This window comes from Ornithodoros turicata, unplaced genomic scaffold (genome assembly GCF_037126465.1).
Source record: "Ornithodoros turicata isolate Travis unplaced genomic scaffold, ASM3712646v1 Chromosome32, whole genome shotgun sequence".
NCBI lineage: Eukaryota > Metazoa > Arthropoda > Arachnida > Ixodida > Argasidae > Ornithodoros > Ornithodoros turicata.
In genome coordinates this window covers 1466987-1478353 of record NW_026999357.1, presented here as the reverse complement: position 1 = coordinate 1478353, position 11367 = coordinate 1466987, and the positions used below count along the sequence as shown (strand labels likewise).

Sequence of the window (11367 nt, the reverse complement as noted above, 5' to 3'; positions counted from 1 at the left end):
CACATTAGTTCGAGCAGTAGTCGATCAGGAAGGATCTTGCTCAGCATCATTGCATATGCCCCCTCCAGTTCGTCGCCCTCGAGAGGAATTCAGAATTTATCCCTCTGACGCTCTCGATGCTAACGCGTAGACGCTCCAACAGGCCTCTGAAGGTCGAACGGGTCACACGAGCGCACCTCAGTGGTGTCCCATAGTCTCCTACAAGCATCGCGGCTTGTCTACAAAGAGATAAGCCGCGATGCTTGTATCTCGTTGTTCGCAGGGTTGTTCATTGTTCACACTTACAGGGTGCTCACAGGGTGTATAGTCATGAGTATATCACTGTATGCAAAGAATCCTTTAATCTATTACCTTTCCCGCCCTGCCTTTGCCGCAGCGATGTGTTTCCCAGATCTTGGAGCCACGTCGTTAGACCACGTGCGTTTCCCGAACGTCAGTCATGTATATTTTCGATAACAATGATCGTTAGACATTGCACATCCCCCTCCCCTAAAAAAAAAGAAGATAAATAATGGGAAGAAGTTCCCAATACCCCATGAGTGAGAAGGAAGGCATTGCCGCATAGCACCTATTTATTGCCTGTCGTTGTGCCTCGATGCTTAACTATTGAAAATATCAAGAAAATAAAACTGATAATGATCATTTATAATGGTAAGTTAACCCTGCAGATATCATAACCGGCCGTAAAAGCCGCTTGTTCCCACCGACATCACAAAGATGAATGTTGACGAAGTCCATATGGGATGTATTATATGGCCAGTGCTCTTGCTCTTGTAGAAATCACAGTGCCCCATCGACGTTCCACACATTACCACCATCAGCTTCTTCCTCTGTGCAATGAAAGACGCAGCAATCTCATCACTGCATCCTTTCCTTTTTAGCACTTCGGGAACACAGTGCTTGCTGTATTCCATGGAACTGGAAAAGATGACATTCAAATGCATGCAGACTCTGACATAGCCTTTGATCCGATGTAACGGGAAAATCAGCGTCAGTTGTGCGTGTGGCGAAATGAGGCCGGATTAAGGTGTGTAGAAAAATGTGGGACCAGTTTGCAGTTACCTCATTGGCCCAATATTTGCAAGATTGGTTTCCACTACTGGTGTGATGTTTGAGAGCATAGATTGAGAAGTTACCCGTCAAAAAAAAAAGAAGGCTCGTTGCAAGTTAAGTCAATAACGAAGTTCTTCAGCCGGAAGCGTAACTAGCGTAACCGTAAGCTACTGAGCTACGTAAAAAAATAACGAGTTACTTCGCATTACGCACTTGCAGCGCGCATGAGCAGCTGAGTTAAACCGCGAGTTGCTTGCGGAGGAGTGCAACCCGTGGAACCCAACCCTCTCCTTCCGATTTGTTTCGGTTCTAGTTTGTCCACCAATGTCATGATGACGTTTCTCAGGACGTTTTGCATCTTACTCCCTGTAACCGCAGAATGGTTCAGCTTCATTTCAATGGCAGCGGTTATTACTTCCTGAACAGAATACTCCCATTGATTGAATGTCACGTTTCATGGCAAGCAATGCCATGAAGGAACCGGAGAGGAAGCAAAAAAAGTATCTGGACGTGAGTGAAAAGCGAGTTAAAAGTAACTTGGAACTTAACTTAGCCTACTGTGGCAAGGTTACCTGAAAAAGCAACGAGTTCCTCTGAAAGTTACCACTGCGCAAAAGTACCGAGTTCAATTACAAGTTACCAAAAAAAAGGAACTTAGTTACAGTAAATGTATGCCAAGATGCCATTAGATGCATTCCATTCCTCAAATCAAAGGAGTTACTTGTAACTCGTTACCTGGAACTCTGAGAGTAATTGGTCCACTTCCTTTATCATGACTGCCGGACTGCACAAGTAGAAAACCACATACCAGCACTGTTGCTTGCGCATCTCGTTGCTCTTGTCTTCATTGGGTTTTAGAGTACTAGCGTCGTGCTCCTGCGTGTATTTTGTGCCGCACTCAGTGTCGGCGTCGGTCACTGTTTTCTCGTTGCACTTCGGTGCAGTCCCACCTGAAACAGAACATACGAATATATGTATAGTATGTATAGTATGTATGTATGTATGTATGTATGTATGTATATAGTTTAGAGGAGAATTTAGCATGACAATATGCTGTGGGGCATTAACGACATGTCTGCTAAGTGTCTCATACGATGTTGTGCTTTTCGTGTTAAATTCTGATCAGGGGTGGCAGCACTAATCGCGGCGCCCATTCCTTAAATCGCGTTTTTGTGAATATATGGTGGGAATGTGGGGAAGGAAGTGTGTCCAGCTACAGTACCAGTCAAAGCTGCGATCGTTGAACGATCTTAAAAAAGTTGCAGACACAAAGGGCGCACTTTGTTTGTCTTGTTTTCCAGCGACGAATACGAGAAGAGCCGCGTCATGTTGCACTACATTGTGAGCAGCGCGAAACCTGTTTATCGCCTCACGTGAGCCAGCGGCACTCTTTGTGACACCGATACGTACATACGATAAGATAAGCAAGGGCTATGAGACACGATCGCATTCTCGTTATGATGATTATGAGCGTCTTGCTTTATATCCTTTGTTTGCACCTTTGTTTCATGCCTCAAGCCAACAGAACACAATGAATAGCTGTCAAAGAGGAGCATCCCTCGAATTTTTCGTAACGAATGAGAGCACTTTTAACGTTTGACGTCACAGTCAATGAGGTGTGCCTCGTGAGACGAGCGCGCTAAGCCTCCGCCACGGGAGCGATTCTATCAATTGAATTGTGCTGTAACAATATATTGTTCGGTAAGAATATTTTTCGAGAATGATTTTTACATATGTGCTTGACAAATTAAAACCAACTTTTTCATATAGTGAAATTTCTTTTCCATGCTCATTTAACACTGGTGTTACCAACCGGGCTGTGGCCAATGAAGCAATGAAGTGCGCGATTATGCCACGATATTCTTCTCACTGTTGTACTTACAGTTCCACTTGGAAGTTCCACATTCATCGCGTACTTGCTCGAGGAAGATCTCAATAAAATCTGGATCGCTGCATCCGTCAAGTTTGAGAATTCGTGGAACACAAACCTTGTTGTATTCCATTTGACTGAAAAAAAGGTTAAAAATGAGGTAGACAACGTAAATAGACTGGCAAATAGGAGGTAAATTAGAAACGCTTGACATACTGAGGTTTAATAAATTGTCACGTGGTCGTTCTTAGAATAGAGCCCGTGGCAATTCAGGGAGAGTGCGCGTACCGTGGCAGTAATGAGAATACGTTTGCACTGTTCGATGTTACTTGTGACGATATTCTCGAGGCTATAAATAAGTGTTCTGATAATACTTCGCCTGGCAGTGACAATATCACTATGAAGGTAATACGGCAGAATAGAGATATCCTATGTCCAGTGCTGGCTACAGTCTTTAATTCTTCTATTGCTGAGGCTCGCTATCCAGCTATCTTGAAAAGTGCTAGAGTGGTACCAGTATATAAAAATGGCGACTATAATAATTTAACTAATTACCGCCCAATCTCCGTGTTAAGCGCGCTTAACATAATTTTCGAAAAAGTACTATTCTCTAGATTAACAACTTTCTTTGAAAAACACAATATAATCAGCCCAAACCAACATGGGTTTCGCAGGTCGAGGTCCACAGCTACTGCTGTACTTTCAGCAACTGAAATTATCAACAGTACTATTAATAGAGGTGAATACTGTGTTGGCATTTTTTTTAGATTTGAAGAAGGCCTTTGATACAGTTCAACACAATATCCTCCTCGCTAAATTGTCTAAATATGGTATAAGAGGCCACTCTTTAGAGTTTTTCTCCAGTTACCTCAGCAATAGAACACAAACTGTATCTATTGCCGGGCACCACTCTTCGTCACTCCCAATACATACTGGCGTCCCCCAGGGCTCGGCCTTGGGACCTTTGTTCTTTATTTTGTATGTAAATGACTTCCCTAGTGGAATGTCTTCAAATTGCATTATGTATGCTGATGATACGGCGTTGTTTTTTACTAGCAAATGTATAGATACAATTCGAACCAACATTGCTTCTTTTATGCCATTGCTTCTCGAATGGTTAGAAAACAATGCCCTTGAGTTAAATATATCGAAGACAAAATACATAGTATTTCGTTCGCATCGTAAAAGTGTTGACTTATCAAAATTTAATATTATCATCAAGGGCTTACCCATCGAACGCCTTAATAGTATTAAGTACCTGGGTGTTGTGCTAGACTTCCATCTTAACTGGAAGCCACATATTTCACAAGTATGTTCTAAGTTATCTCAAGCGTGTGGTGCTTTGTACAGGGTGAGCAAAATCTTCCCTCTGGCTGTCTTAAGAACTCTGTATTTCTCATTAGTCCAATGTCACCTCTTATATTGCGTTGAATCATGGGGGCACACTTATAAAACTTACTTAAGACCCATTGAACTTCTTCAAAACCGTATAATTCGCACAATATTAAATGCACATCCTAGGCAATCATGTCTACCTTTGTATGAAACACTGCACATTCTGCCATTTAACACACTGTGTTTTGAAAGGACTGTATTGATGATAAGGAAATGTATTATTACTGAAGGGCTAGTTCTAGGTCTTCATTTTTCCTCTGTAACTCGCACCAGCCGCTCTGTGTTAGGGCATCATCTGTTAGTACAACAACAAGCGAATGAGCATGGGATGCGTACTTTACAATATCAAGGTGTAATTAAGTGGAATTCCTTACCACTATCTGTAATTTCATCTAGGAACTTTAAATTAGCATTACATAGGCACTTACTTCACAGTACTAGTCTTGAATCAATATAGATAACACTGTTTAGGATTTTTGTGACTATATTTTTAGTGTAGTAGTATTGGGGTTCAGTGTATACTGCTGTCATATATTTGTTTGACATGTTTCTACGGATCGCACTAGCTTCGGCTATGATCCGGATGGCCTTTCAGCCTTAATGTATCACTTTTATGCTGTCACTGAAATAAAAAACAAAAAAATATTCGACTCGTGTGATTTCAGTGGAACAATGTTCTGTGTGTATGACACTGGAGTAGGCATCTCTCAAAGATTATCGTGCCAGAAAGGAGTCGAAGGGCGGTGTCTAGCTGCTGCATGATTGCGAGAGGGCAATACCGCAGACAGGTAGTGGACATAGTCTTTTCTGAAACGCAGCAAAGTTGAATAGACGGCCAACTCATATCTATTCAAATACCTCCGAAGCGGCTGAAGATGAATAAGAGAAGGATTGCATTACCGCGTGAACAGTTTACTTGAGGGGTCCCCGCAAGTGGCCCTTTCTTTGCACGAAATAAGAGTTCACGAATATGTGTGTATAATGCTTCACTATCTTACAGCTGTGTTCATTACTTTGGTTCACGTCAGTCAAACCGGCGTATGAGAAAGCTTTCAGGAGGTTATAGCAAGCACTCTGTGGTCAAAACATTTGCATATAATAATGGATGCGATGTCGTAAACACCGTAGCAAAGCTGCCCGTTAATCTCGGTCTAAACCCAAGAACACACTGTCATCCCAATGATGTTCTAAGAGAACCATGTATGAACAGGTGTGGCACACGCAAGAAAGTCAAATCTGATCCTCAATTCATGCGTCCTCATCGTCACTGTGGGGCACTATATGGTGCACTCAGGATGACCTCAGAACTCGATTAAGGACAACTTTAGGACAGTGTGATGATACATTAGAGACGTAATCTAGTTTCGTTTAATTGCACGTTATTTGCTTCTTCCTTTCCTTTACGAAAAATGGTAACTGATACGAAACTACACGAGCTGTCCCGATGTGTTCTGTTTTACTGATTCCACTCATTTTGGTAAACAGCCGCAATTTACCTGTCCATTTCCTGTACATCCTATGACGGGCAACGAGCCCGGCGGTTTCGAAAGAAAGCATAGAGAAATATAAATTGTCAAATACGGAGAAAAATCTTATGAGGAGCACTAAGTTCGAGAACCCCACTTCCAAAGGTATATTAGAATTCCGTTCTGAAGATAAAACACATATATACTACAGGTACTGTTACTAAATTTTTTTTTGCTTGTTACGCAGCCTTTCGTAAATTCGAGAGTCCTGCTCGCCTCCGACACAAAGCGAAGTGTGCGCTGTCGAAGTTTATTTCAATTACGCAAACGATCGAACAATACACAAGCGAGGAATTGCTTGAAGCATTAACTACCCTTCAATGCAAAGTCTGTTTCTTAGTGACACTGGCTCGATACAGTCGGGTAAGACATTTGAAAGTCAGCAGAACAGTCAGCAGTGTGACAGGATCGTTTCTCTCACGTTTCTAACTTTTTCCGTGATAAATTCTCAATGTATCATAGAACGTTTTTAGGCAGATAAATTCTACCCAGGGCACTCGCCCCTAGGATTGCCCTAGAAAACGAAATAAATGTGTTACTCAATGTTTCGGGTTTTTTAGCAGGTAAACTGAAGAAACTATTTCTCATCCTGCTAGCTCCCCGGGGAACAGCCGCAGGACGTACCTGATGACTCTTCACGAACAATCCGCGAGTGTCATCCTCAGGATGTTCTGGGATGCATATCGAAGGACGAGAACACGATGATACTGTGAGGGATCGATTGACCCTGTGCGTTTGTGGGGAAATGATTGAATGGTCGTTTTTATTCCCCCATGGCTATGGACCTACAACACGCATGAACCTTTCGCGTCGTCCGTAGTCCCTTAAATATCGTGTCAATTATGAGGACGCTGACAAGTAGGACAGTCCCTCTTCGACATATCAGCACATGACTATGTGAGGCATCATCCTTCATGCTTCCATTCCGGTTCGCTTCAGTTTCTATCCTTCTACATTTGGACATGAATATTGTGTTCTCCAATGTTCTCCAATCTCCAATGTGTTCTCCAATGAGCAAATTCCATAGGTTTTCTTCACTTTTTCAAACTGCAAATCAGCGCGACACGCTTGTCTCCTGTAACCAAGGCGTTGTCTATTGTAATCCGTTTGAGCGTGGCTTGTGTTATATGGGCTAGAAGGGACGGTATCTTAATGACCGTATTCGTAATCAGCAGCTTAACACCGACAGAAGCCTAGTGAACTTGTCCTGCATCTCAGTGAATGCAACAATTCTAAACCTCTTTTCTGTGAAACCCGTATTTTCTACAAAGAGAGGGCCTCTTGGCGGACAATCCTCAGGGATACTATGGCGATAACCATACGTAGTAATTGCGTAAGCAGTCCTTCTACTTGTTTGTCACGTATTAAACCTTGACATGTTTGAGAAAAGTGCCTGCGTGTTTGTGTGTCGCCTGCGTCTCTCATGCACAATTGGGAAAAGCTCAGTCCCATTCATGCCTCCCATGGTCTTCTCAAGTTTCTCGGTTACCAGTCGTTCATTCAAATACGAGGTGTAGTGCAACGCGCTCTCGCAGTGAGTGGAACGGGGTGAGAACAGCTTTGATCCCCATATTCATTATCACAACGCGGCTGCGCAACCTTAACGTCCGCTTGCACGTGGAACAGCGCTTACCAGCATTGTAGTCTGTGCACCTCAGCAGGGCTCAGATCCCTAGGTTTTAGGGCTGCACGACGTTTTGGAGCTATGGTTCCGTGCTCATCCGCATATTTGTAATCGCAAATTTTCCTCGCGTTGGATAGTTGTTCGTCATCGCACTGTGGTGCAGGGACGCCTGAAAACGAAATATGTGGTATAAGCAGAGTGTCCCAACAAACACGCGTCAGGAATGTAAAAAGAGTCTGTTCTTCCTAGACCGTTCTCTGTCCCAAACATCAGTGGCCCTCTTCCTCGCAGGATTTTCTAAAATTCTTTGTGGATCCCTCAAAAACCTTTTAGTCAACCTTACGTCAACTGGGGGCTGGTGAAAGGGAAGCTTCCGTAGATCTGGGACCAATAGGAGGAGACATCGTCCCCCCGTTCACTTCCCTGTTCTCTCAAGTATATTGGCATTCGTTCTCAATCTTGGAACGTCAGGCGTCGATTGGAATTGGCGAAGAGCGTGTATCTTATGCCAGTGGGGCATCGCCATGTAAAAGTGCTAACACCGAGGACAACAATACAAGCAGCAGAGACAGCTAGCGAACCTAACAACTTTTTTTTTTTTACACGGGAGCGACACGCTAACAAGACCTCGGAAACTACAGGGTGTTACCCTATAAAAGTCTACCCGCGCCGGCACTTGACGCTTGGCAAATACACAATGCAGACTCAACATTGTACTGCCTGCATGTAAAGCTCTTAGGGACAATCAACCATGCTAAATTTCCTCGCGATTGAGCCCCGCTATGAGAAGTTATTACGCGAAATGTGCGATTCCCGTAGTCAAAACAACCAAGATGGCGGTGTTGTGAAGAGCACTTCGGATGTTGCTAACGCTGCTCCCCAGACGGCGACGAGTCGCACAACATCACGCAGCGAGCCATTTGGAACTGCGGTTCCCCATAACCTGCGTGTTTCGATTTCGCTTCCGTGTTTGGAAAGCATTATGTGCAAGTTAACCTTTTTGCCTTCAACTTTGCCTTGAACAAATGGCCGGCGTAATTAGCAGACGACAACCAAAACAGTTGTCTGCTTACTGAAAGACAGCGAAATAACGTAAAAGCTGCCCTCGCCAACAATACAGATTTACAGAAAGTTTTAAAAACTAACGTGCCGCGAACATAGCGTAATTTTCTACCTGTTAGTTAATCCTTCCAGATGAAATATTTGTAATGGATTCCGCGGTAAAGTTTGCTTGGCTTGCAGTACGGAGGACACGCCTCTGCCAAAGCGACTCGTCGCCGTCTGGGGAGCAGCATCTTAACTGCCCTATGACAAACCGTCATCTTGGTTGTTTTGACTACGGGAATCACACGTTTCGCGTAATAACTTCTCATAGCGGGGCTCAATCACGTGGAAATTTAGCATGGTTGATTGTCCCTAAGAGCTTTACATGCAGGCCGTACAATGTTGCGTCTGCATTGTGTATTTGCAAAGCATGGAGTGCCGGCGCGGGTAGACTTTTATAGGGTAACGCCCTGTACATCCCTCTGCTCCAAACTCCAAAGGCCGAAGCGCGTGGGCCTTTTCTTCCCGCACCAAAACGCCGCACAGTCGTGGGCCCTTGACGACGTCATGGTCATGACCGTGGCGTTTGCGACTGCCCGAAACGCATGGGATGTCTATAGAGCAAGAGATCCGGCGTGCAACGGGAACCAGTTCTTTTTTTAATACTGTCTACGTTTATAATTTTATATTACGTGCCCCAGCAAGAACGGATGTCGCCTAGACAACTCGAGAATTAATATTTCTTTGCCTCCAGCGGCCGACTTCGTCATGAGCAATCACTGGTCGGAATGGGGCAAAAGTGTGCAGAGAGAAGTCTCGCCTGGGTGTGCCTGGTCCAGCAGCCTAAGATGCCTTCTGTGACCTAACTGTCCTACATTCGCTTGTCCTGGTTCCTTCTTGTCTTAGGTTGGTCCTTTTAATTCCTTTTCCTCCTCTTTTTCTTACCAGTCACCCTGATAGGCACGTGAGTTGTCTCGTGAAAATTAAACTTCTGCTGGTTTGAGTCCCTCTAGTTGTGTTCAGTCTCGCACTTTTTTGATATTACGCACAGAAAATTTTCTGTGATACCTTCGCTGACTCCTGACTGCTTGCTGCAGAACAAGAGATGCAAAATTTTCGGACATTTTGAAGCGCTCAAGGAAAAAAGAAAGCATTTTTCTGTTTTTTTTTTCAGAAAAAATTGAGAATATGGAAACAAACGCGGTTACTGCTGAGTCGAAGCATTGCCGTCCAAAGCACAGCATACAATGAGCTACTGCTCATCCTCTAGGCATAAATGCTGAGCAGATCATCCCATGGGACAGCGATAGGTAATTAGAACATCGTGTCGACTCCGACTAGAATTCAGACATTATGCGATCGCGATGGCGATCGCTCGAAGCGGCCAGACGGAGCACTAAGTTGGTGGTTGTTGGCGGATTAGAGGTGCCTAAGGCATTGTTGGCGGCTAGGAACCCATCAGAGGGACGAACATTCACGTTTTTCAATTTTGTCGCCGGGAAATTCTGGGCTATTTTTCCGGAGACGAGCAAAATAAAAAAAACGGTTTATTCCTCAAAATTTCCGTTTTTCCCGGGGCTTCGCATCTCTATGCAGAACGTCACTTTCAATAACACCCACCTGTACAGTCCAACTTGGATGTTCCACACTCAGTTCGTATTTGCTCGAAGAACATCTCAAGAAAATCTGGATCACTACATACGAACTCTTCTTGGAGTATTTTCGGAACACAATCCTTGTTGAATTGCATTAGACTGGAAAGAGTTACATGCAAAGACGTGGTAAATTGCAGATATTCGTAACGTACTGAGGGCTAAGAAATTGTCACGTGGCCATTGATTGGGCCTCTTCGAATAAGCAAGAAGGCGCGCTGCGCGGGAGAGGTGAAAAAGATCGTCTCTCTCCGCATTGACTACGTTAAACGTAAAACCTGATAATTCACGGTAATGTCAGTGTGTGTGGCGCAAGGTTTCCACCCCCTACTCATGGGATTTCCGGTTAGCGATATTACGTTAGTACCACATAAGAGTGGCTTTCTCATAAATTATTGTGCCTGAAAGAAGTAGCAGGGCGGTGACTATCTGGTGCACGACAGCGACAGGACTCTCTGAGACATGAGTAGACATAGACACACAGAAAAGTTCTCTCTTACACAGCAAAAAGGTAAATTGACGACGAACTCGTACACATTGAAAAACCTCCGAAGCGGGGGAACACGAATAAGAGGGGGACTGCTTACGGAGTTGTCACGTGTTTTTCTTTTTTCTTTTGAGGGGTCACCCTCGAGCGGCCCTGTTTTTGCACAAAAGAGATGTTCATGAATATCTGTCTATAACGCATGAATATCCACGTGTTGTATTAATTACGTTGGTTGTAGTCTGTCATGTCATGTAGTCTGTCAAACCAGTGTATGAGTTTTTGTTTCAGTAGGCTCTAGCGAGGATCTTACGATCTAAGTATGTGGACATCACAGTGGAGGTAATCCCCCCTCGCCCCACGCTGGCCCATTGACCTCGCTCGTAAAAGACTGAATGGACATTTTCTTCCCCCGTGCCCTCAATCCGAATGAACCTTTAACACGTCAACCATAACCCTTTGAATATCATGCCAATGTACGATTCCCAGAAAAACAGTCTCTGAACTCTTCCTGAGGAACTTTCTTTACTTCCTTGCCGGTAGATTGAATTTTCAGTCATTCTATATTTGGACTTCAAGATTGTGTTCTCGAGTGTTTTAAAGTTGAGCAAACTGTTTTCTTCAGTTTTACATGTCTCTACTGTAAATTAGCGCAAACCGCTTGTCTTATGTAACCATTTTCGTTGATTATGGTATCCCGTTTGTGCGTGGTTTGTGTT

At 43.9% G+C, this 11367-nt stretch overlaps 1 protein-coding gene across 2 annotated transcripts in view; it reads right to left on the bottom strand.

Moving 5' to 3' along the window:
- Positions 1–556: 556 nt before the first annotated feature.
- LOC135373822 (uncharacterized) overlaps positions 557–11367 on the bottom strand; it is a 32350-nt gene continuing 21539 nt past the window's right edge. The window contains exons 7-11 of one of the 2 annotated variants that reach the window (XM_064606883.1): positions 10133–10266; positions 7478–7637; positions 2936–3060; positions 1862–2003; positions 557–918 (exon numbers count right to left, since the gene is read on the bottom strand). In XM_064606883.1, the coding sequence (XP_064462953.1) occupies positions 672–918; positions 1862–2003; positions 2936–3060; positions 7478–7637; positions 10133–10266 (808 nt within the window). In that variant the 3' untranslated portion in view covers positions 557–671. Of the gene's footprint in view, positions 919–1788; positions 2004–2935; positions 3061–7477; positions 7638–10132; positions 10267–11367 lie in introns of both variants that reach the window. The other variant, XM_064606884.1, reaches the window with a different exon arrangement.